Source organism: Falco punctatus (assembly GCF_963210335.1).
Source record: "Falco punctatus genome assembly, chromosome: 5".
NCBI lineage: Eukaryota > Metazoa > Chordata > Aves > Falconiformes > Falconidae > Falco > Falco punctatus.
In genome coordinates this window covers 59664613-59687676 of record NC_137584.1, presented here as the reverse complement: position 1 = coordinate 59687676, position 23064 = coordinate 59664613, and the positions used below count along the sequence as shown (strand labels likewise).

At 37.8% G+C, this 23064-nt stretch overlaps 2 protein-coding genes across 12 annotated transcripts in view; one reads left to right on the top strand and one right to left on the bottom strand.

The window, feature by feature from the left end:
• Nucleotides 1–23064, top strand: part of CLVS2 (clavesin 2) — a 242221-nt gene that overhangs the window by 108541 nt on the left and 110616 nt on the right. The window lies entirely within an intron of this gene.
• The window catches only part of TRDN (triadin), a 251596-nt gene continuing 239492 nt past the window's right edge, over nucleotides 10961–23064 (bottom strand). For all 11 annotated transcript variants that reach the window (XM_080389939.1, XM_080389943.1, XM_080389945.1 and 8 more), the window contains one exon: nucleotides 10961–21658. In XM_080389939.1, the coding sequence (XP_080246065.1) occupies nucleotides 21516–21658 (143 nt within the window). In that variant the 3' untranslated portion in view covers nucleotides 10961–21515. The remainder of the gene's footprint in view (nucleotides 21659–23064) is intronic.

Below are 23064 nucleotides of genomic sequence, written 5' to 3'. Positions count from 1 at the left end.
GGGCTTAATTTGAAGACATTTCACTCTATCTGAGAACATCAAGATGAATCAGAAGCCAAAATCATTTCACATTAGAGGCTGCTAAAGAGGTGCTTTGCTCATACAGATGAACAACCTGTTCCTGGTAGCATGACAATGTTATCTGTCTTGGAGAAGATGCTGGATTTTGCTTTTAGTTTCTTTCTGACATGTTTTAGTACCAGGAAGAAAAATATTATTTATAGTTTTGCTTCGATATTTGTCTAGTCACTGGATGCATTGCTTTTGTTGCAAGTATCTAATGAAGACAAATAAATGGTGCCAAAGATGGCCACATATGCTCTATTTTGTGACTGCTTGTGATATAATGGAGGACATACAACAAAACCTCAGCAACAGTCAGCCCATAGCACGGGCAATGGGGAATAAATCTATAATTGTCTAAATGTCCCCTCTAGCTGGAAATATTTTGTTGATAAATAACCCAGGAGAAATGAGGATACACGCTGGCGACTCAGAAATTACTTTGACTGAGCTCTAAGACCCGGTCGACTTTAAACATTAGGGAAAGGTGAACCTGTACGCAGAGCCAGCATGCACAAAAGAACCTCATCTTAATATTAGGTAATTAACTTATACTACTAAACCAGGGTATACTGTTAACAGATCAATCCCAATCCAGCTATGCTGATTTTGATTTAAACCAGCCTCTAATCTGACAGTACACTTTCCAGTGCCAAACAGGCTGGTCTAACGCAGTGCCTGCCCCATAAACTGTGTTAGGTACTGAACTGTAAAACCAATGTGTTCAACAGTGTGGCAGGTATAATCACTCGTAGGCTTCCTGCTCAAAGCTAGGAATTTGGCTATGCCTAAAAGTTTTGTTAATGATATTAACACTTGTGAAAGTCTTACTAGTGAAAATAGTGATAATCAGTATAGTTATAGAAGTTATACGTCATGAGGACTTCCTTGTTGCAGTGTAACTGGTTGGTTTTGGTTTAGATGTAATCTGAGAAACATGAATTTATACCAGATAAGAAAGACTATGCTAAGAAAAATATAATGAAGACAGGAAAAGAGAGGGGAATAATGGGACATGATCCTGGACAACTGGCTCTAGATGACGCTGATTGGACCAGATGACCTCCAGATGTCCCTTCCAGCCATAACCATTCTGTGCTTCTGTAAATAATCATTCAGTGTACTTGTTTAACTTGTATTTTAGCTTATTCTGAGATGTCTCCTGTGCAATAAATAAATAAATGTTTAAACTCATGGTGAAGGAGTACTTACTGTAGGAAACAAAGGGGATGAAAAAGCTATACATGTTTAGTAGAGCTATCAGAAATAAATTGAATTTTGTCTTTATAACTTTCACATAAATTTCTTTTTCCTTGTTATAAACTTTAGTTGAAATATTTCTTTTTTTCCTTTGTTTGGATGGAGGGGAAGACAAGAATGTGATCCATCCTACCCAACCCTTTAAAAAAGAAATGCTTCCCCTCCTGAGGGGAAGAAAAAGAAAGGAGAAAAAAAAAAAAAAGATGACAGAAAATAAAGCATTTCCAGAATGCTTAAAAACGCTGAAAGGCTGAGGTAATGTGATACTGAGCACCAGAACTGTGCCATGTGCTGAAGCACAGGTGAAAACCAGAAGTCTCCCTCTTCCATTTTAGAGATCGTATTCATCATCAAAAGATGAAAGAGGAGGCCATAGAATGAAAGATTTCCATTACTACTGGAAGAATGATGGAACAGGAAACATTTGTGAGGGTAATGAAAAGTCTCACTGTGTTTTAATTTTGATTAGACTTTGTCTCAAAAATATTATTATTTTCATAGAGGAAAATAAAAAAAGAATATGCTGATGTTATTTCCCCCCTTGAAGAACATGGCAACCTCTGAATTCTCCTGATATATTAAATGTAAGCCATTACTGTTGCTATTCTGTTCACACAACTGCTTTTCTAATAAGCAGTGTCTCCAGGTATGGTGTAGATGTATTCTTGGAGGCACATTTCATTTTCTTTATTATGATTGAAATGTTTGGTTTTCAAACAGCATTATTAACTCAATAATATTAATTATTACTTAGTGTTATTTCCTCTGAGAAATTCAATATTAGAAGTACAGTCAGGTTATGAAGGTGGTGTTGTTAGTGGTGGATAGAAGTCACGTGTGTCTGCATATGCCACCGAGCTGGTGCAGAATGGGTTGGTTGATGTCACAAGGTTCCCCTGTTGGCTCACCAGGGCAAATCCTTCCTTATTTCATTCACTGAAAGAACAGAGATGGCCTTAGTTCACAAGGAGATTGAAACTATAAAAAGTGATGATGAATGGACAAGAACGGCCAGCAGTGGTACTGGATTTTGTAATGTGGGCTTCTTTTCTTCAGGAAGTGAACTGGGAAAATGTTTTCACAGATGGCTGCACTGTCATGTGGAAATAATGCTCAGGAAGTAGCAGCCAGGTCAGTTTGAAACCAGCTTTCAGTACTAAGTCTTGGTAACCCATTGCTATCCCCCTGACCTCTACAGCTGTTTGACTATAAAATTTAGTCACCTACCAATAACATGTTCTCTGAGCACCATGGTGTGAAAAATAGACAGTAAGTTTTCAACAGCTGTCTGACAACAGGTTATTTTTTGCAGGAAATGAATTGTTTTATTGGGTGTTTTTGTTCAGCTGTGCTTTTAGGCCTCATGTCTCATCACTCTAACCTCTACTGTTTATTTTCACAGACAAAAATTTGGTAAGTCAAAGTATGGATGTCAAGTGTAGTCCATCATTTTATGCATGAATACTTGTTGTGACTGATCTTACCTAATCTGCTAGATGGATACAACAGCTCCTGGGGTCCTCTCTCCATTTTGGTAGGGGGTTGTGTGTCTCCATTGTAATCTAGCTGTGTATTGACAATCTGTAAATTGGCAGTATTCACACTATCTCTGATTTCCTGGCCTGACGTACACAACAAGGCAGCTGTATTCCAGATTAATGGCCTTATTAAAATTAAGCCTTGGGCACAGCCAAATTTTTTGCAAAGAAGATGTTGTCTCTATGGCAAGAACTTTTGTAAGGGAACCAGATGTTTTATTCTGAATTATTCCAACACACAGCCTATTTTTAGGGTTTACTGGTAAGCAACCGTAACAAAGCAGGATTTTTTAAGTGAAGGGTCAAGAAGCTTTGCACATTCAGCATTGCTCACTGTACTGAAATTTACACAATCCTCAATATGTTAACCATGCATGCTAAAGCCCTAATGTATAGTGCACTAGAGGTTTATTGAAAAGCCACTACCAACGACGACATCCTTTTTCTTCAGAGCTCAGACACCAGTTCTCAAGCAAACACAGGAAATCCATCTTTTGGATTGTTCTGCTTAAGTAATGGAAAGTAACACATGGATTTCTTGGCAAATTTTTGTAGATGAAGAAAATTATATCAGCGAAAGATGTGCATGTTTAGTAGCACTTTTGCTTTAGTTCTTACTTCAATAAAACAGTGCAAATAAACACATCCCCTTTTCAACATTACTTCTGATACTGATGAATGGCAATGTAGACTTGGGCTCTTCAGACTGAAAAAAACAGTATGAGAATATGAAAGAAGACCATGAAGTCAGGAGTATCATAAAGAACAGAAATATGAACTGTACACTCCCTTATAGCACACAAATGGAGGTCAATCACATGATACGAGCAAGTGGCAGGTGAAAACAAACTGAAGTCTGTGATTCTTCATACAGCATGATATTAAACAGTTGAGCCCATTCACTCCAAAATATTTTAAATGTTAATATTTTACACAGCTTAAAAACTCATTAAACTCATGAAAGAAGAATTTGTTTAAGGTTATTAATTAGAAAGACAACCCTAACGCAGAAACTTATTTCTGCATGTTGTTGACTTTCCAAAGTAAGTATCGTTATACGTCTGCCCTATTCTGGTACTATTTCCTATGCATCTTCTGCCAGTGACAGACTTTGGTCTAAACAGAGCAAAAATGTGTCCATTTTCCTGTTGCAGTGGAAAAATTGTCTGGTCTGGTTAAGTGGTGTGCTGTTTTAATGCCCTAGAAGAGACTGTTCTTTCTTTACCCTGTCTTTGGTGTGGACTGAGTGACTTATTTCATTTATGTAGTTGAGTGGTCATGGAGTGAACAGAAAAATTAAAATCATTCTGAATTCCCATTCCAAATTGTATCTCCCAATTCAGTTGTTTTAGGGAAAGTGTATAGTGATCACGACCCTTCTGGTATACCTAATGCAATGCAGTGTACTGCAGACTTACCCAAGCTATTTCTAAATGTGCTTCCAGTGTACTAATTAACTCGCTTACCTAGCTGTGCCATAGAATTCAATATGGTTTTAACCTTACAAGTATGCAGAATGAACTCTGCCAAACATCTCTTTCACTTTCAGTAGTTTTGTAACATTATGTGCTTCTTATAGATTTCATCTGATGCTTCTTCCCCCTTTTTCATGTTTCATCTTGTTTATAGGTTGGCCCTAGCTTCATACCTGGATGACATTTGCAAAAGCCAGGGAAACTGACAGGTATTATCTCTTACCTCTCTTGACTGACCAATAAATAAATATCTTGATTAATTTTTCATTTATTGTATGCTTAAATGAAGCACACAGAGCATTCAGAAATAATATGTCACTTGCCTGCTTTTTATTAATCATTTGGTGTTTATTGGAACTATTCCTTGTCTACAGCACAAAAATGCCAAATAAAAATGTTTTTGATTTATTAAAGAAGTCTTATTAACTTGATTTGTTATAATTTCTCAATTAAGTGAACAATTCATTAATTTTATCAAGTTCAAGAGCTAAAAATAATTAGTAATAGAAATCCTTTAACAATATTACACTGTATCTTTATTATAACTTAATCACTTGGAAAAGGTACCTGCAAGGGAAACATTAAAACCACAAATGCATTTATCCTGAAAAACTGGAATGACATTGGTTTTACTCTGTATTTTCATTATGATTCTTTTTTTATGACAAAAATTGCCAAAACATGGGATCTCCAAGTTTATCTGCAAGTGTGAAAGAAAAAAATATTGAAAAGAGGAAAAAACTGCAAATAAAGAGACTGATAAAACTTTTAAATTTTATTTTCCTATTTTCTGATAATCAATGGGTTTTCAATCTTTTTTTACAGCTTTTTCTTCTGAAATGCTTAAAAGGCTGTAACTCATACCAAAACCAATATTTCTGATATCAAAATCTTTTAGAATGGAAAGGTAATTTACTCTGATAAAACAGCACATTTGAATAACTTGTAAATAGAGATTTCAGTAACATACTCAATATCAGTTATATATTTAGTATTCCACAGGCAAAACTGTATAGATGTGGTCTCCATGAATTCGTACTGGTATGGTGCAATATTTTGGGGTGGGATGGTTATTCAACTCCATAGACCCATTTAGAGTACACATATTACATGACCTTGCATCTAAATCAGTTTCTTTGAGGAAGTCAATTCCTTCAGACGTCCTTCAAACATGCTTAAGAAACATTACCAACAATGTCAACAGTAGAAAGCAACTGAGAGGTGTAATGGCTTATTCAGTACAGTAGTATAAAATTCCAGGGGGTTTTGGTGTGATTCATTGCAGGTTAAGCATGTTCTGAGTATGAATTCTGGATTGGGTCCTGTGCGGACTTTCAGTGCTACTCTGTCTCCTGGAGCTTGATTTGGCTGTGAGGAGCATGAGATACCTCACACAGGTTTTGCAGTTCTGTGCTTTGTCAGAAATGGACTTGTGGTTATGTGGAGATACCAGATCAAACAGGAAGGTATTTAATGAGTATTTAATTTATGGGCCTAAATGTTTCTTAAATCCTTTTTCATGTATCTAGCTCCTTCTTTCTGGTTCGACAACCAGAATAATTATCTTCATGGAGTATTGTATAGAGAAATATATTATTTCTCTCTTCTTTGCATGTTCAGTATCAACTGAAATACTCCTGTTTCATCAGGGTATTGAAGGACAGTCAAAGACTTGTCTCTATAATGTAAAAGCGTATGGGGACACTGGGGTCCAAACTCCAGGCTTCCCTTCCTTTTATAACTTGTCCATGCTCTTGATCCCTACCTCAGACTGACTTATCTATGAAAGCAAGTGTATTTCGTTTCTCAAAGTTCAAGAGAAGAATTGAGGATATCTTCTTCAGGGGAATGATGCAGGTGAAAAAATGGAATTAGAAAAAAAAAAGATATTAAAATACAGTGTTGGCACTGACGGTGATGAAGACCAAAGGGGCTGATATTTTTAAATCGCTTTAGATGTTATGATATGCTAAGGTAGAGTAAAATATGTTCACTTTCAGTAAAGATGTAGGAAGCATGACAGAACCATGTGCTCAGAGCTCTAAGTGTGTCATTTTTGGTACATAGCTGAAACAGCAAAAAATCTTGCCTTCTGGACTATTGATGAGTAAGTATAGCCCAGCATGGGCTTCCTCTCCCCAGCGCTATCATTGAGGACCGCACCACTGAGGGAGGAGAGGTTCAGGGGCAAATGTTCTGGATCCACATGGTGGGAGGCACATTGGCTTTTGTATTGCACCTGATTGGCAGCTGTACTTTAAGGGCCTGACCTTCCAGAGGTTTGAAGAATGGAAATATTCAGCTGACTTTAGTGGTGCAAATCCAGGCTTTCAAGCTGAAAGAAAAGCCTTTGCCAAAGTTTTATTCCTGAACAGGAATATTATTGGCTGCCATGGTTTCATCAGCGTCTCTGCAAAGGAATGAATCACTGATTGGCAAATGAGCGTTTTACACCTCTGTAAGTTTGAAACAATTGTAATAAGTCAAAGAAAAAAAAAAAAAACACCACAAAACCACAATAACTTGCACAAGCAGTACCAGTAAAAAAGAAATTTCCCTAGGTTTTTATAATGTCATGAACAATTCAAACAATCCTTATATTCTACATAGTTCCGTAAGGGCGGGGGCAGTCAAGGGATACTGTAAAAATATTGTTCAGAGTTTGCGCTGATTTATGTTTGCATTGTTTGAATCCCACCTGGCTGCTGGCCATGTTTTTCTTTTAGACTATTCCCTACGTTACTAGCTTTCATTCCTAAAGAGAAAACAGGAGGGAAATGGAAAGCAGCCTGTTGTTTATAGGATCAGGGACTTAGCAGCCAGCATTGGTATTTGGGGATGGCTTTTCCTTCTTTGGGTCTGCAGTAACTCTGTTATGAAAGCACATATTTTCAACATCAGTAGGCCCTTGTATTCTAACTCCCCCACCTCATTTACCACAAAAAGACAAGGTCTACAAATCCAAGTTATGCTTGTTCCATTTTCACTCATTAGGTACAGTTATGTAAATAGTGGTGGCTTCTGAGGAATGTCACTTCTTCATTGGTGAGAAAAAACATCCAGTTAGAAAGTCTAGTGGAAACTTATTCCTATGACATTGTAGGTGACATGGAATTAAAAGGGGAGAGGGAATGAGAAAAGAGAAATGATACTAATGCACCAAATCTAATACAAATACTTTTACTTTTGACATCCAAAAACTGACACGAATACAGAAAATTCTGCATTACACTTTTTCCATACATCAAGATTATGGTTGTATGCTGAAATCCTGTGCATTTCTAGCTTTATTACTAGGCATATAGCATCATAGTATAGATGAATCTCATATAGCTTCAGGCTTACGAAAGCTAGAGTTATCTGCTCTTACCTAGTTAAGAATACAGCAAATGAAGAAAGATGTGTTCCTCTCATGGGTGATTCATCCTACTTCTCCGGTATTTATTGCAGAATAGCTGAACTGCTGTCAGGAGTTACCAGTCTTTCTTTGTTGACTACAGACTTAACACTGAGCAACTACCTTAGACTGGACACCTGACAAACCAGAGATAAAGTGAGACAAATCACATTCAAAGTGTCCTTTGAGCAATACCGTTCTGTATTCACTCTGAGCTTTAGATGTTCTCTGTTTGTATAGCAGCTCATCTTCACTGTGACCTCTTGGGAAATCAGAAATACAGCCTCAGAGCTTGTTCACTGTTTTATACATTTATTTTCATGAAGTGTAAAGTAATAGAAATATATAATACAGCTGGATGTACTTTTTATATATATATAAAACAGCTGCAGATGTAGAAGTTAGTCCAGCTGTGGGAATCTTAAATAACAGGATTTCATTTCTAGATGTTGGTGCTACTCAGCGTTCCTGGAAGAGTAGTTGTGTCACTGGGATTCACAAAGGTTTTATTACTGAAGTGAGGTCTGAATTACCAGAGATTAAATTTAATGTAACCCACTGTTTTCAAAGATATTTGAAAATATGCCATAGTATTGAATGTCAGCATGCAACAGTTTTGATGAAAGTACCTCAAATACTGTTTGGAAGCTGGTTAATTTTGGAGGAGCATATACTTCTGTGGCATTTTAGATTTTATTGTTACACCAAGAGAAATGTTAAGGCTATATACTAACTCAACCATAGCACATAGGGCTAGAATGGACATCGCGAGGTGATCATCCTTGCCCCTGGGCAGGGTCAGCTATAATGGTGTCACTCCTGACACTTGTTTATCTAACCCTTCTTTTTAAAGTTCTGAAAATTCTGTGGAGTGTACTAATTTTCCACTGATTAACTATTTTTACAACCAAAAAGTGGTTTCTAATATTCAACCAAAACCCTTACGTATTTCTATTTTTTTCTGATAGTTGGAATGTAGGCAGAGAATTTAATCCTGTCTTTTTCTGCAGCAAGAGGAGCATGTGCATCTTCTTCTCTTTATCCTCGCACACTGGAATTTTAGTCAGAAACCACAATCACACTTGTTGAAGTACTATACCATATAAACCATAATAGATGGTGCCTATTCTGCAGGAAAAAAAAAGTTATTATATATGAATATCTTTTTAACATAGAGAATTACTAGTATTACTATATGAAGTTATACTTTTGGACAGCACAAGTATTAAGCCCAGGGCTGTGGTTTGCAAGAAAATGTAATAATTAAAGACTAGAGCTGTTTTGTAGTCTGTCATGGGTGACGGGCAGAAGCAGGCAATGAAGCAAATGTTTTGTAAAATCTTGTGGAAGACTGAGACTTCCACAGGAGCTGAGGTAAAGGAAAAAGTTTTATTGGTGTGATATCAGGCTCTGAACATCACTTCTACAGCTTAGATAGGAGCTACTTTATTGTCTCATGGGATATTAGTGATTATTTTTTTCTTTAACAAAAACAAACAGAATTTTTGTTCCAATAGAAAAATTCAAACATCTGAAGATGCCTTTGGACATATTAAAGAAGCAGAAAAAAGCAAAATTAATTAACTTTAGTATGAGCAGTTGGTTTTCTGTCAGGCAGAGTGATGAGATCTGGGGCCTTCTGTTTTCGTTTCTTGTACCTGTGAGGGTGTAACACAAATTGTTGTGCACTGAAATTAGACAAGGAGACAGAACTCGTTACACTCTTTGTGTAATCTCACATATCTTTGTTTTTAAATTAGATGAGCTTAGCAATGACTGTTTTGCTTTTGTCAATTTTCAATTTAAGACAAGTATTAATGCGGTAATGTATGTTAGACTCATGATAGTTAAAGACCAGATGACTTATTAGCTGAATTGTCATTATCATAGTATATAATTATTAATATATATTATGATGATGTTAATGTTCATGTTAAGTTGTGTGCCAAGCCCGGTGCAAATATATAGCAAATGATTGTTACTAATAGTGACAATTAACAGAACATCCAGCCTAGAGGATTTCAGGAACACTTTGCTTTGGTGCCTTGTTTGGCATGAGCTGGGTGTGACTACCCTGGCTCTGAAAAACTCAAGAAGCAAATGACTCTCAGTCTTCTCACACACGATGAGACCCATCTCCATAAATACATTTGAGACCATACCTGGTGGATGCAGTAGTTACTTGCCTGTGAGGTGACAGCAGTTCAATCCCCAGGAAGAGTTTTCCAACACATCACAGAAGCAAGCCCTCATTATCTAGTAATTACCAGCACATGATTATAATTTTCCAAAGAGCATTGGAATCACACTGTAGAGAGTCAATTTTTATTTCTCCAGAGGAACTAACAGTCAAAGTGGTTTGGGGTGATGTTTGTCCATCAGCAGAGGATAGTACGGACAGCTCAGTGTGTTTGAGTTCTTGCCAGACAGAGAAAGAAGGAAGATATAATACTAATTTTTTAGAGGGTCCGCAGCTTCAACTGCATAGCAGCAGATTAATGCTGATTTGATCAGGGACTGATATCCATCAAAGCTATTATCAAAAAATAATTAAACAAAAGCAGATACAGCCTGCTTGTGGTTTCCAAGGGAAATAGATTGAATTCTCTGTTCATAAAATGGAACATGAGCACTGTACATCCTAAGATGTAGTTAGAAATACTTGCAAAATTGAATGCTGCTGTTCCAGGGAAGACCAAAAAATGCTTGAGGGTACCAAAATTTAACTGTAGCAGTGATTTTATGCTTTCTTGAGTTCCATAATCTCCCGATAGTCCAGGGCTTCATGTCCCTTGGACCTTAACTTTGCTTTCATCTGCATTCACTGTCCTCTTGCTTCTTGTATTCTTCCTGGGTTGGTCAACTCCTTGCAGCTGGAGAGGGAAGGATTGGAAGAAGGTCTGGAAAGGTCCTTCTCAGTAAACAAAGAACCCACTAACTCAATGACACTCATGTTTGTGGCCCCAATCTTTCACAGTCATGTGTGTGATTTTCCACTCAATAGTTGCCCCCAGGCCTCTTTCTCACAAGTCTGAAACTGGCTTCAAAAAGCAGTCTCTAGTTTGGATACTTTGGAAAGCTTTCCACTATAAGGAAATCTGTTTTTAAACTTTAAAATAATTTAAATCAGTTATTTTAATGTACAAACATTAAATTTTAATCTACAAATGTGTGAAAATTTAATATAATCTAAGCTGTTGTCCTAGGTAAATATCTCAGTGCTCCAAAATGAAAAGCTTTGCAGCTTTTCCAGTTTTTCCTCTCCTGGAGAACACCAATGATGGGATTTGTTGGAATCTGTGCCTTTTGCAGGTCTTCATGGTAGGAAAACTCTAATTTTGAGGGTCAAATACAACAATAATTGGCATAGCTTCATCAGTGAACGACTGAAATGATTTGTTCAGATCTCTGCCTCCTGTGGGTCTTCACAGTAGGCAAAATCCAATTTTGAGAGTCACATACACTGACATAACTTCATCAATGTCAATGGGAGAACATAAACAGTTACTAAAATGACAGTAGTTGTGTTTGTAAAAAGATGTGACAGGGTAGCACTGGAAACCAAGACCTCTTATAAATACAGACAGCATGGGAAAAAGAGAGTGCTTAATCTACAAACCTTTTGTTATTTTGTCAAAACCAGACTTTAAGCAGTTGTGCTTTATGCCAGCTTGAGTTATTGGACTTTATATAAAAGGCCACAGGATGAAATATAAGGGCCTATTCCAGCTTTAAATCCCATGAATTTACAGATGTGTGCTGAGGGAGAGTGCTTAGCTCTCTGCATGTGCATGTCCATAGGAGTACAAGTGCCTTGCTGCATCCACACACACACAGATATTTCTTCTCATCAGTCTTTGCATGCTACTTCTGCAATGACTGTGGAAGCTGTTTCCTCAGATTGCTGAAATGGTGGAGTTCCTCTGAATGCACTTTCCAAGTGACTGTTATTTGAATCATCAACAGTTTAGAAGTCATTCACTGTGTAAAAAGCATTCATTGCTGACATCTTAGAAGACAGCATCTATGTCATGTGATTCTGGATTTTATTATCTGTTGCTGTTACTTAAAAACAACCATGAAAGTGTATGAAAATACTGGAGAAGGTCTTCCATACTATTAATCACTGATCTTAGTAAAAATATCAAACAACCTCTCAATTTAACTTAATTTTCTTCCGCTTGAAAGTCTTGGTTAAGACATTTACATGACAAAAATGTCAAAGAACAGAAGTTGCCGATTTAAGAATAAAATACAACATGCTTATACTGATAGTTCCCTTAAAAGTCTAAAATACTCAGCTCCACACTAAAATTAAGTCTCTGCATCTTAGCCAATTATTCTACTTTCACAGCATATTAATATTAGAGAACAAATGTTAGAGAATGATATTAACATTCCAAAGTATGCATATATGTAAACAAAAGCAGATAATGGCACATTCTTGGAAGCAAATGACTGACAATGGCTGCATACGATAGAAGCTCTTTGTAGCAGGGATGTCAGCATGAAGGGTGAAAGCTGTCAAATGGGGTCATACTCAAACCTTGTTAACTGCTCTATTTTTTTCTGCTGCAATTTTTTTCAGAGAATTTCTGATGTCAGCTACATTGCAGAAACCCTTTTTATTTCAGTGACATTCACTGCTGTCCATGATACAGCTGCCCACAAACAGATGAATCTGTAAAATATTCCTGTGAAGAATGTGAATTGGTCTCCCATACCTGGATTAATTTTACAATATTTCTGCCTTTGGCTACATGGACTTATCATTCTTACTAATTGTAACCAATTGAAACTATAGGACATCAACAACACTGCTATAAACTGAAAATGCTAGGCTATTTTTTCCTTAAATTGTTAAGTTTCGGGCAAACTAAAGTCATGCTGTTGTATTCATTCCGTGGAAGCTGAAGCACTCAGATGTTTAATTTTCATAACATTTAGAATTTAATAACCTCACTGCCATTGGTATTAATTTTCCAAGTGCTTTTTCTGCTTTTATTTTGAAAATAAGTATGTGAAAAAAATTCTGTGGTACTTCAATTTTCTCTTATACTTTTTGGGGAAGCTTCCAAAATTATTATCTAAATGATCAATCAGTTAAAAAAAAAGTGGGTTCAGGGTTGAGTCCAAATGTCCTTAAAGTCTGTAGAGTTCTATTAACTTCTATTACTTATGCCCAGAGATGATAAATAGGTTGGCAAGGCATTAATGGGAGAAGCACTCTTGACAATTAACTAAAAAGGAAGATTTGCCTGATTTAAACGGTTAGGGTCTTAAAATCTTAGGAAAACAGGTATTTTAATTAGGTTTTATCTTTTAATTTTTATTTTTTATATTTTTTGTGAATTTGAGAAGAGCAGTTAATGCTATTTGACTCACCAATCCAGCTTCCTTGTTCTAGTTTACTAATTTGATCTATCTGAGGACATGTCATTCCAATCGAACTGTCAGTGGTAGGTATGCAAGTATAGCATACCTATGTATACACTCACATATATTTATATATAGGAGAGCAGAATACTGTATTGACTTTCACACTCTAAAAAATCACCAAGCAGTAGTGATTTATTCAGATTTTCTCACACCAGACTTACACCCACTCACGTCAAGGTCAAGGAGAGAACAGACTCAGTTGTTTTGAGAAGGGGCGGCCGTATCACTTTGACAGGAAGTTATGATATTTAGAGAGGCATATGGAAAGGTTCTCATCAAGTTGTCTTCATGTTGCCTTTTCTTCATTGAAATGCTACAACTAAGCTCTAATTTAACAGCGTGGTACTCAAGACTCCTCCTTTGCATTGTTCATCTTCTGGAAGAAAAAAAGCACAAAAGATGGGTTACACAATAAAAGCGTATTTATATCTTTGTCATTCAGCTGGGAAGTGAGGGGTATTAATGTCAGCAAATTTATTTTCCCATTTCTTTAACAGGTCCAAACCAAAGACCTTCATTTTGTAATGCCCATTTGCAGAGTAAAAAAACCCACTGATTAAAGTGTTTCTGTGTGCTTTTTACCATAATTACAATTTTTCGGTTTGATGATTTGGTTTCAAAGAATGTTTGCTTTTTCAGCTAGCTGGAGCTTAGCATGGGGTAGATGGCAGACTAAATGTATTTCTGAGCAAAAATTAGCACAAAAAATGAGAAAACTTTAGAATTCTAAAAGCAAATATCACACTTGCCAGGAAGAAGCTGCTTATTACCTCTGCTACTAAACAGATTCAGTGATTTGCTCGTTCAAACACCAGACAACATTACTTAACATGATTTCCTATTGGTGACTGAGACAATCCCCAAAGGTTTAGGATATGGGAATGCTTATTGCCATTAGATATTCTGGGAGAAAATTAAGAGAAGGTGTCAGGTAAAAGCAAATCTGGAGGGAACTGTGCCTGTAAGCAGAGTATCCTTTCAGCTATTGAAAATGAGCCCACTTAAATTTTTCTTAACATAGAGCAAGAACGAAACCAAAGGCAACACAGGGGTCACATTGGTCATTTGAGCAAGGACGTATTTTTCCCTTTGAGAATAAGCAAATCATGCAAAGAAACAGGCTCAAGGTTGTAAACAATTTTGATCTTTTGAGTACTGGAAAACAGAATCTCCTCCTCCTCTGCACGTAATAGAAGTGCTATCTGGAAAGTGCAGTTTTTGCAATACCTTTCCAAAATGAAGCATCACTGAGTAAATTAAACTGCTGTGCTTTTGGACCAGGTGAAATAAAAGTGTTCTAAAATTTTTACTAATTTCTATCATAATAGAAAACAAGACTGGAAACTGAAGAAAAATCCTGAGAATTATTTACAGCAGCAACTAACATGGTTCTTGAGATATGAGTACTGCAGAAGTATTGTTGTGTGTTGCAGAAGATTATTGTGTGGAAGATGTATCACAATGAGCATACAGATAAATCCATAAACCAAGAGAAAAACCACAAAATGTCATGTTATTTCATTACTTAATTGAAAGGCTAAGACTTCTGCATTGAGAGATACACTCTGTATAAGGAAGTTTTGCCCACAGGTGAGTAATATGACTGTTTAACTATTTGGCTAATTTGGGAATTTCTGAAGAACTTCACTCAATAGAAATGGATGGTATGAAAGCTAGATATCTAGTTACTTTTCAGGTGTATAAATAATACATGCTTAATATTTTCATTTGCCTTTTTGTTTCTTCCTTCTGGAGAACTAAAAGGTGGCGGAAATATCACCTTCTCAAAGCTGAATCTTTAGCACATTCTTCTTGTTTATCCACAGTTCCTGCGTAGCAATCCTCATAAGACATTTGATGTTTCCTCTTATTTTGCCCGTTAACAGCCCTTCACACCTCCACTTTCTTCTTCTCCTAGTACTGTTCATAGTATTCTTTAACTTTTTTTGTTGGCTTCCAAAATCTTGAATCCTTGGAAAGAAGTGCTGATGGTGTATAACTGTGGACAGTCAGGAGCTGACTGTCTTAAGTACAAAGTGGCTTAAGCAACCAATGTTCTCCCTAAGGGAGTAAGACTTTCATTCATTTCTTACTATACTGAGTAGGTTATACAGTGAGATGCTGAAATGGAAGTAAAGCATTAATACAGGAAAGGGAAGATCAGCTGCCCTCCTGAGCCTACGTCTGTCAGATAAAGACATCCCTCTGCAACTGTGCTTACTGCACTTCTTGTGTTATGTTGGATTAAAGCAAAGTGCCGTAGAGTTTTTCTGCAGGGTATTTGGCATCTAAACTGGACTATACTAAGCAGTAAATGGCTGTGTATAAAAACCCTGGGAGTGTAGTTCTAGAGTTGGGGATCAATGGAATAAATCTTTGCAGCAGTGTACAAATTATGTATATACTGTCTTGTGTTCTAAGCGGAGAACTTAAATATGGGACAAATAGCAATTTTTTGCCATTATAGTAGGATGCATATAGGATCTGTATAGCAACTAGCTGTGGTGGGTTAGCGTTGGCTAACAGCTGAACTCCCACCCAGCTGCTCCCTCACATGTCCCCTCAGGAGGAGAAAATAGGAAGAACAGGAACAAGAAAGCTCCTGGGTCAAGATAAAGACAGGCAGTTTGATTACTAATTACTGTTGTGGACAAAGCAGACTCAGGGAAAATTAACTCATAAAAATGTAATTGCTGATTTGGATAGTGGGAAGCAGAAGGACAAGCATTAAAAAATGAGCACCTTTCCTCCCCCCTTTCCCAATATCAACTTCACTCTTTCACTCCAGTCTCTGGCAGTTACAGTTGGTGCACAATTGTTCCTCTCCACCGCTCTGTCCTCCTCGCAGCCTTCTCACAGTTTTTGCCTGCTCTGGCATGGGTCCTCCAAGGTGCAGGGGAAACTGTGCGCCCGTGCCGAGCACCTCCTCTTCCTCCTCTTCTTCCAACTTGGTGCTCCCTCTGCTGCTTCTCACTCTATTTGTTCCCTCCTTCTCCCTCTCTGTGGCATTGTCTGCTCTTCCTTAGACGCATTTTCCAGGAGGTGCTGCCATCTATTCTGAGGGACTCAGCTGTGCCCACCAGGCCGTTGGAGCCAATGGGAACTGGCTGTTCCCAGCACAGGGCAGCGGAGGCCACCCTGCAGCCCCCAGTCAGCACCTGGGCACCTACCACAGGTACATGGACACAGTTAATCACCAAAATAGCTTCTTACACACTTTCCAACCTTCCCTTTGAAACGGTGTCAGAAACTGGAGCAATAGAAACGAGCAACTGAGAAAAGCTCCTGTTTGCTGGAAGGTTTTGAAATGGACAAAATTGGACTCCAGCTGCAACATGAGTAGAAGTGTGAAGCACTGACCATGGATTCAGGGCTGTGGATGGGGCCTGTGGACTGTGCTAGTGAGAGCAGGCAGCTCTGAGGTTGGCAGCTCACTCTTGGCTGAGCAGTGCAAAACTGATGTCTTTAGTTAAGTCTTGATTTTCAGAGTTTCTGGAAGTGTACCATTCCTGTTGGCTTCAGCAGGACTTTAGAATCTCAGAGAAAGGTGAACATTTTTGAGAAGAAAGGTGTGGGAAAGTCACTTTGAGGGATGGAATTAGAGAGAAATTGGGTCCTAATAGAATCGCAGTATTACAGAAAGCTATTTAGGGTAAAATACTGCTGTCGCCTTCAGGATGGCTGGCATGCGCGGAATCTACATCACCACAGTTCCCTAAGCAACACATCCTGCCAGCTCAGCACATGCTGATGGGAGTGACGGAGGATGGAGTGGAGTGGAGACCCTGCGGCCAGGCTCTGTCGTGCTCCCTGTAGAAATCGGAACTTGATGACACCACACAGCTGATAAGCTGCATACCAGTTGTCACGCAAAGAATCCATGAGATGTCTGTGGCTGAGCCAACCATTGTGGTGAAATGACTTTCCTCAGACGAAATAATCTTGTTGTAATGTTAACAAGGCACACCTCCCTCCTAAAGTTAACTGCCTCCAAGGTACTACTACACTTCACTGGGCACATGATACCAGCTGGTAACAACAATATATATGACTAGAGTCACTCAAACTCCACCTAAATGAGATGGAAATGGACTAGTACTGGACTGAACTGAGCCCAGGGCAAGGGCAATTCTTGTCGAAACTCCTGCATTACCCAACTTTGATTCAGTGTTCACAAAGCTAGGTCAATCTGACTCACTCTAAAGTTGTTATGAATGTAGGGGCTTCTAATCAAGGTAATCAGCCTTGGGCAGCATGAGAAACACAGAACAGACAGTGAAAAGAACACCATTATCCAAGTTACACAGAAAGAAGCCTTCAAGTGAGGAAAGTTCTGGCTATGAGAGGAAACAGGATGATAAGGTGTAGCAATCCACTGGCAACAACAGAAAATTAGTTGAAAGTAGGACAAAGAATAGTAGTAATGGGAGATCACGACCTCCAACTCAAATAGCCCCCCTGAAAGAGGGCAAAACCCTGCTTGAGGAGCACGCATAGTTAGTAGGGAACTTCAGCAGTGCTGAGGATGAGTATTAATTTGCATTAGAAGCAAGAAACTTGTAACCAATCCTGTGTATGATGAATGAATATGCAATATACTATGAAATATAAAAAGTGGAAAGATGAGGGGAGAAGTAAGGGGAAGACTCCATTGTGACTTCTGGGATCAGTTGATGGGCTGAACCTTGTCTTCTCCTCTCATAGGGAAGCCTATTGGGTAAGAACTTTGACTTATGCATGCTAAATAACTAACTCATTCTAGCTGTCATTAGTAATTAAGATTTTGGTTGTTTGTAGTTTGACTGTGTATCATTTCAAGCTTGGTTTTTCATACAGTCCCTATCACTGGCATTTGCGAACCTTAACTAGTCACAATTTTATAATAAAGAGTGTTATTCTGTAAACTGTTAGCGTGAGTCCTTTGCGGGGGACTAACAGTTGCTGGTAGCAGGTAACAAGTTTAAACAAAGTGGGAAGACCCACCATGGGATCCCCTGATGCTGTTGGCATGTTTCCCTGAACAAGGCAGTTGAATTGCCCTCCGATACAGTGGGACTGTTCAGTAAAGGATCCTGTAATGGGACATTCTGGTTGGGCACAAGGTTCTCACTTTTTCTGGGGCACTAGTAGACAGCTCAAACACCTGGGGTTGGGAGGATTCACCCCCCCACCCCCCACTCCCCTTCCTTTTCATGTGACAAAGAGATTAGAAACACAGAGCCATCTCCACAGCCAAACTGCCGAACAACAAACGTCACAGGTGGGAAGCCTCACCAAACTCCTGGGGCAAAGAATCTTGAACCCCAACGCAGAGCTGTGCAATTGTAGCTGCACTGTCCTCAGGCTGTAGTCTGGTTCGTGCTCCAGTCCACATGTTTTAACCATTGCTGATACGGGCAAGCCATGGTTCCTGTGGGGCGGGAGGGGCAGAAATCTCACCATTTTTACTGTCTCAGTTTATTGGTGGTCATTTTCCCAATTGTCTCAACTGTGGTCTACTCATTGAAGGTTGAAGATTATGTGCAGTTGTATTTTAAACAGCCACATTGATGAACATACGTGGTTTTGGTGCAGCTGAAGTCCTACCTTGAATGACTACAGCAACTATTTAGCTTCTTGCATGTCAGAGTGTAACCGACAGAGTGTGTAAAAAGACTAGTTAAGTATTGCAAAAAGCTCATTAGGAATAAATACAATGCTGAATGATTCATTTTTCTAGCCTAATTGTAAGAAACACTGCATTTTTACATTCAGAAGAGTTATATATACTTGGCGGAATACAAGACTCTTACAGGTAAACCCTTGGCCTCCACTTTTGTATGTACAGAAAAACATATCACAGACACTGGAACAAAGTTTATATTCTTTATTTTCCAAAATGTATAACAATCAGCATATGATTTTGCAATATTTCAGGCTAATGAGTAAAATCATGCAATTCAAGTAATTTTTTTAAAGTTTCCAGGTAAATTTAAAGAGAGAAAGCTTGCCACTTTGAGTGGACCTGTTTCTCCTGTTCTTTGAGGCAGTGACTGAGATTAGGAAACAACAATAAATGACTGATTTTATATCACTTATTTAATGATATTGTTTATATTTCCAAAGCTTTCAGGTATATAATTGAAACATTATGAAAATGAGATCCAGAACATATTCTTGTCATCTCTCAACTCAGATGGGAAGAAAGAATCAAGGTTAAATGTAATGAAAAATAATAATTTTGCCAAATGAAGCTGAAAAAAATAAAACATTATAGTATATTAAAACTTTGTCCTGATTATTGGAATTAGATAAAGTATTGAATTAAATTAACTGATTTTCAGAAAATTATAATATCATTTTAAGACAGCTTTCACAGTAAAAACCTAGGGCAATAACATACATAATGTTATATACAAAATCACAAATTGGGAAGGAAAAAAAGTCAGTGGAAATATAAAAACACCCCCGAAAGAAAATGAAAGATTGCCATTTTACGATAAAATATTCTCTGTTGGCAGCTCTGCATCCAGAGCAGATATCATAGGTGACTGTGAAGGCATTCACCATGAAGCCTTTTATTTGCAGTGTGATCCCGTGTGGGAAGAGCTACTTCTAGGACAGGACCTGTTTCTACCTCTTTCCAGAAACCATTGTCTGTTGCAATGACAGTGTTTGCAGCCAGGTCCTGTGCAGTATGAAGGCACGCTAAGACCAAGAACCCAGTTCATATAAGGCCATTACCAGTAATCAGAAAACACCAACCTGACCCAGCAGTGTAACAGCAAATCTTTCTGAATTGCATCAACCTGTCAAAGACTCAGTTGTCCAAAACTCATGTGAGTCAACTATTTGATTAAAGTAAAAATGGGTCAGCAGGGAGAGCAGATGGGAGAAAGGGCTGATGTTATCTTGAACTATGCTAAAAATGAAAAAGCAGTATACAGTTACTGGTGTGATCAGACTCTACAAGTAGTCAGGTTGTACATAGAGCATCATGCTGCTTCACCAGGTAAATATATAACTGAAAGGTACTGCTGCACATTTCACAGATTAAACACAAAAATATAGTAAGGAAATGCAAACAAATAGCAGCTGGCAAAAATGCATGATTATTTACATTGCCAGAGTACAGACAACTGAGATGCCTGTTTTCAGTCATGTGCCTTCACATGGATGAAAATGCTACCCCATCTCTTTCTTAAGGTAATAAATCCATTATTTCTACAGAAACGCACAAAAGAAGGTTGAGGATTGGTATATCTACTTCCATTTCTCCTCTATAAATTATTATCAGTAATGTGCTGTGAGGAAGTCCTTTCATTTCATCTAGTAAATTCAGCTACCCAGATTTCATATTTTTTCTTTTTTTTTGTTTTTTTTTTTGTTGTTGTTTGCTGATCTGAGATTACATTAAATTGACATGTTTACATATTGGAAATTTGCATTGTTTTAGTTTCATGAGTGCCATCTCACATCATAGCTTTTCATCTGATTTATGCTAATAGCAAATGGTTGGCTAGTACATTCTCCATTTGCATGGTCTTCACTCCCAGTCAATCTGATTTACCCACAGAAGAAAAGCAGAAATACTAAAATTATTTCATTTGTTTCTTGGGACCTTCATGTTGGCAAAATACTAGTTTTCCACACCTTTGCCATGTTGTTTCGCTTTCTCTGCTCACTTTGGGCTTTAGAAAGCGAAGAGTTCATATTTCAGCAACAGGCAGGCAAGGAGGTTATGCTTTTACTGCTTCAAGTTAAATAGAAATATTCATCATTAACATGATTTGCAGAGTCAACTTACTGATAGCATATAGAGCTGCTCCAAGTAAGTGTGAGCTTCAGGCTGCACTGGTCAATGAGACATAAAAATAGCACCAGTCACAGAGCACATTTTCATGACTTAGTGAGGCTTTTTCCTGTCAGCAATGTGATTGAACGTTAAGTAGAAATGATTTAGGATTGCAGGTAGTCTTGCAATCTTGCTGATACAAGGGCTATATTCAACCTTTCACTCTTTAGATAAGATTAAATGGAAAACAGACTCACTTCAATTCTGAGCAGGTAGGTAAAGAAAAACAAGAAGAGCAAAAGAGGCAGGAAAACACACACACCTCACACACACATCAATACTTTGTTAACAATGCAGCCTTTCCATGGCAAATGGGGCACTTCTGTATTTCTGTCTTGTCAAATACAGTTCATTACTGCTTGTTTTGCCTCTGCCCCATAGAAACTTTTTCCAGGTACATGTGGCCAGGTGTATCACATTCTTGCAATGACATGTACTACTGTAACTACTGTGGACCTCAGCAGAAAAGATAAAGTGCAAAATGCGAGCGATCACAGGACTCAGTCTCTCTAGTGTCCTGGTTTCCTTGCCTTTCTCTTGGAAGTCTTTGAGTGAGTCTTTTCTTCCTTGTTTGAAGGGGCATTAGTGGGAAATTGCAGTCCAAATCCATTAAGTCCATTTAAGAAGACACATTGAAAGTAGCGGACAGGAGCTAGGAAAACAAGGAAGAGATGGTTAATGTTTATAGCTTCCAAACTGGGACCATGAGTCTATTCCATCTTCTTGCAGAAAACATCTGTATAATTTCATTCCCATATAAGTAAACCATAACAACACAAATCTCTATCGTGTGATCACAAGCCAGGTTCCACATATCAGCAAGATTTTAGCTAAAGCACTCAGTGAGACATCTTTGTAACACAACATGAGAAATAATTATTCACAATTTCACATTTAAACCCATTATTCCTCTCAGTGTTATAGTCCTACTTCTCCCTGAGTATGTGCATTTTGGAATAGCTGAACAGAAACCCTTAAAATTTCCACATATATTTTTCCTATTGTATATTTCACAGCCACTTTCATATATATTTAAGGGTTCCAGAAGGACTTACATTTAATAGTAAAAATGACATATTTTATTAGGCTTCAAATGAATTTTCTTTTATTCTGAATAAAGGGATCATAAATGACAGTATCTCCTTCCTAGTCCTTCACAATCATGGAGGTTTTATCCCTTTTGATTTTTGAGCACTAGCCTGTGTAGTCACACTTCTCACCATTATTTTAAAAGCTTTCAAGAACACATACTGTAGCACAGATGGAATTGACCTAATTTGTTCCAAAAGCTGAGATTTTCACTCTGAAATTGATGTTGACAAGATTTTAAAAGATAACTATTACTCAGTTATGTGTTTGGGAAAATGACTGGAGGGATGTTGTCATCTGAAACAAGTTAGTTTTCATGCAATTGATTTTCTTATGACTTTTTCTTTCCTCTGCTCTTCATTCCATATATTAAAAAAAAAAAAGAAAAAAAAGAAAAAAAAGAAAAAAAAGAGCTGTTCCCTGTGACAGTTCTAAACTGAAATGGACACAAGGGCTCCCTGTGTTGTAGACTGAGGTGCACAATTTATTTATTGACTGCCAGGTCACAGTAAATGGTGGACCAGAGAGTGGTGTTTTAGAAATGCCAGTATATTCAGTTCAGTTATATTATCCTCTGTGGTCTTCTTGCCTGACTCATGTAAAGGTTAAGTCTTTGTTATCTAAAAAGCACACTTGAAAATGGAGTTGGACATCAGATCCTTATGAAAATGACTTACTGCTTTTCCACTAAGTCTAAGAATGGAAAAAATATTTTCCCCAAATTTTCAGTATTACTGATGTTCCTCTGTGAGATGAATCTGCGATTTCTTCAGAAAACAGCCAAAGCAATTCCCATGACCAGAACTTACAGCCAGAATGTGACAGACCAAGGTTTCCCTGCGAGGCCTGACAAGCCATGGACTAGGTTCAAGGTGTGGATGTGCCGTGTTCTCTACCATCGGTCATTTTACAGAGGCATTTAGAAAAGACCAGATAGTTTCAACAAACAAACTTATTAGATCTTTGAAC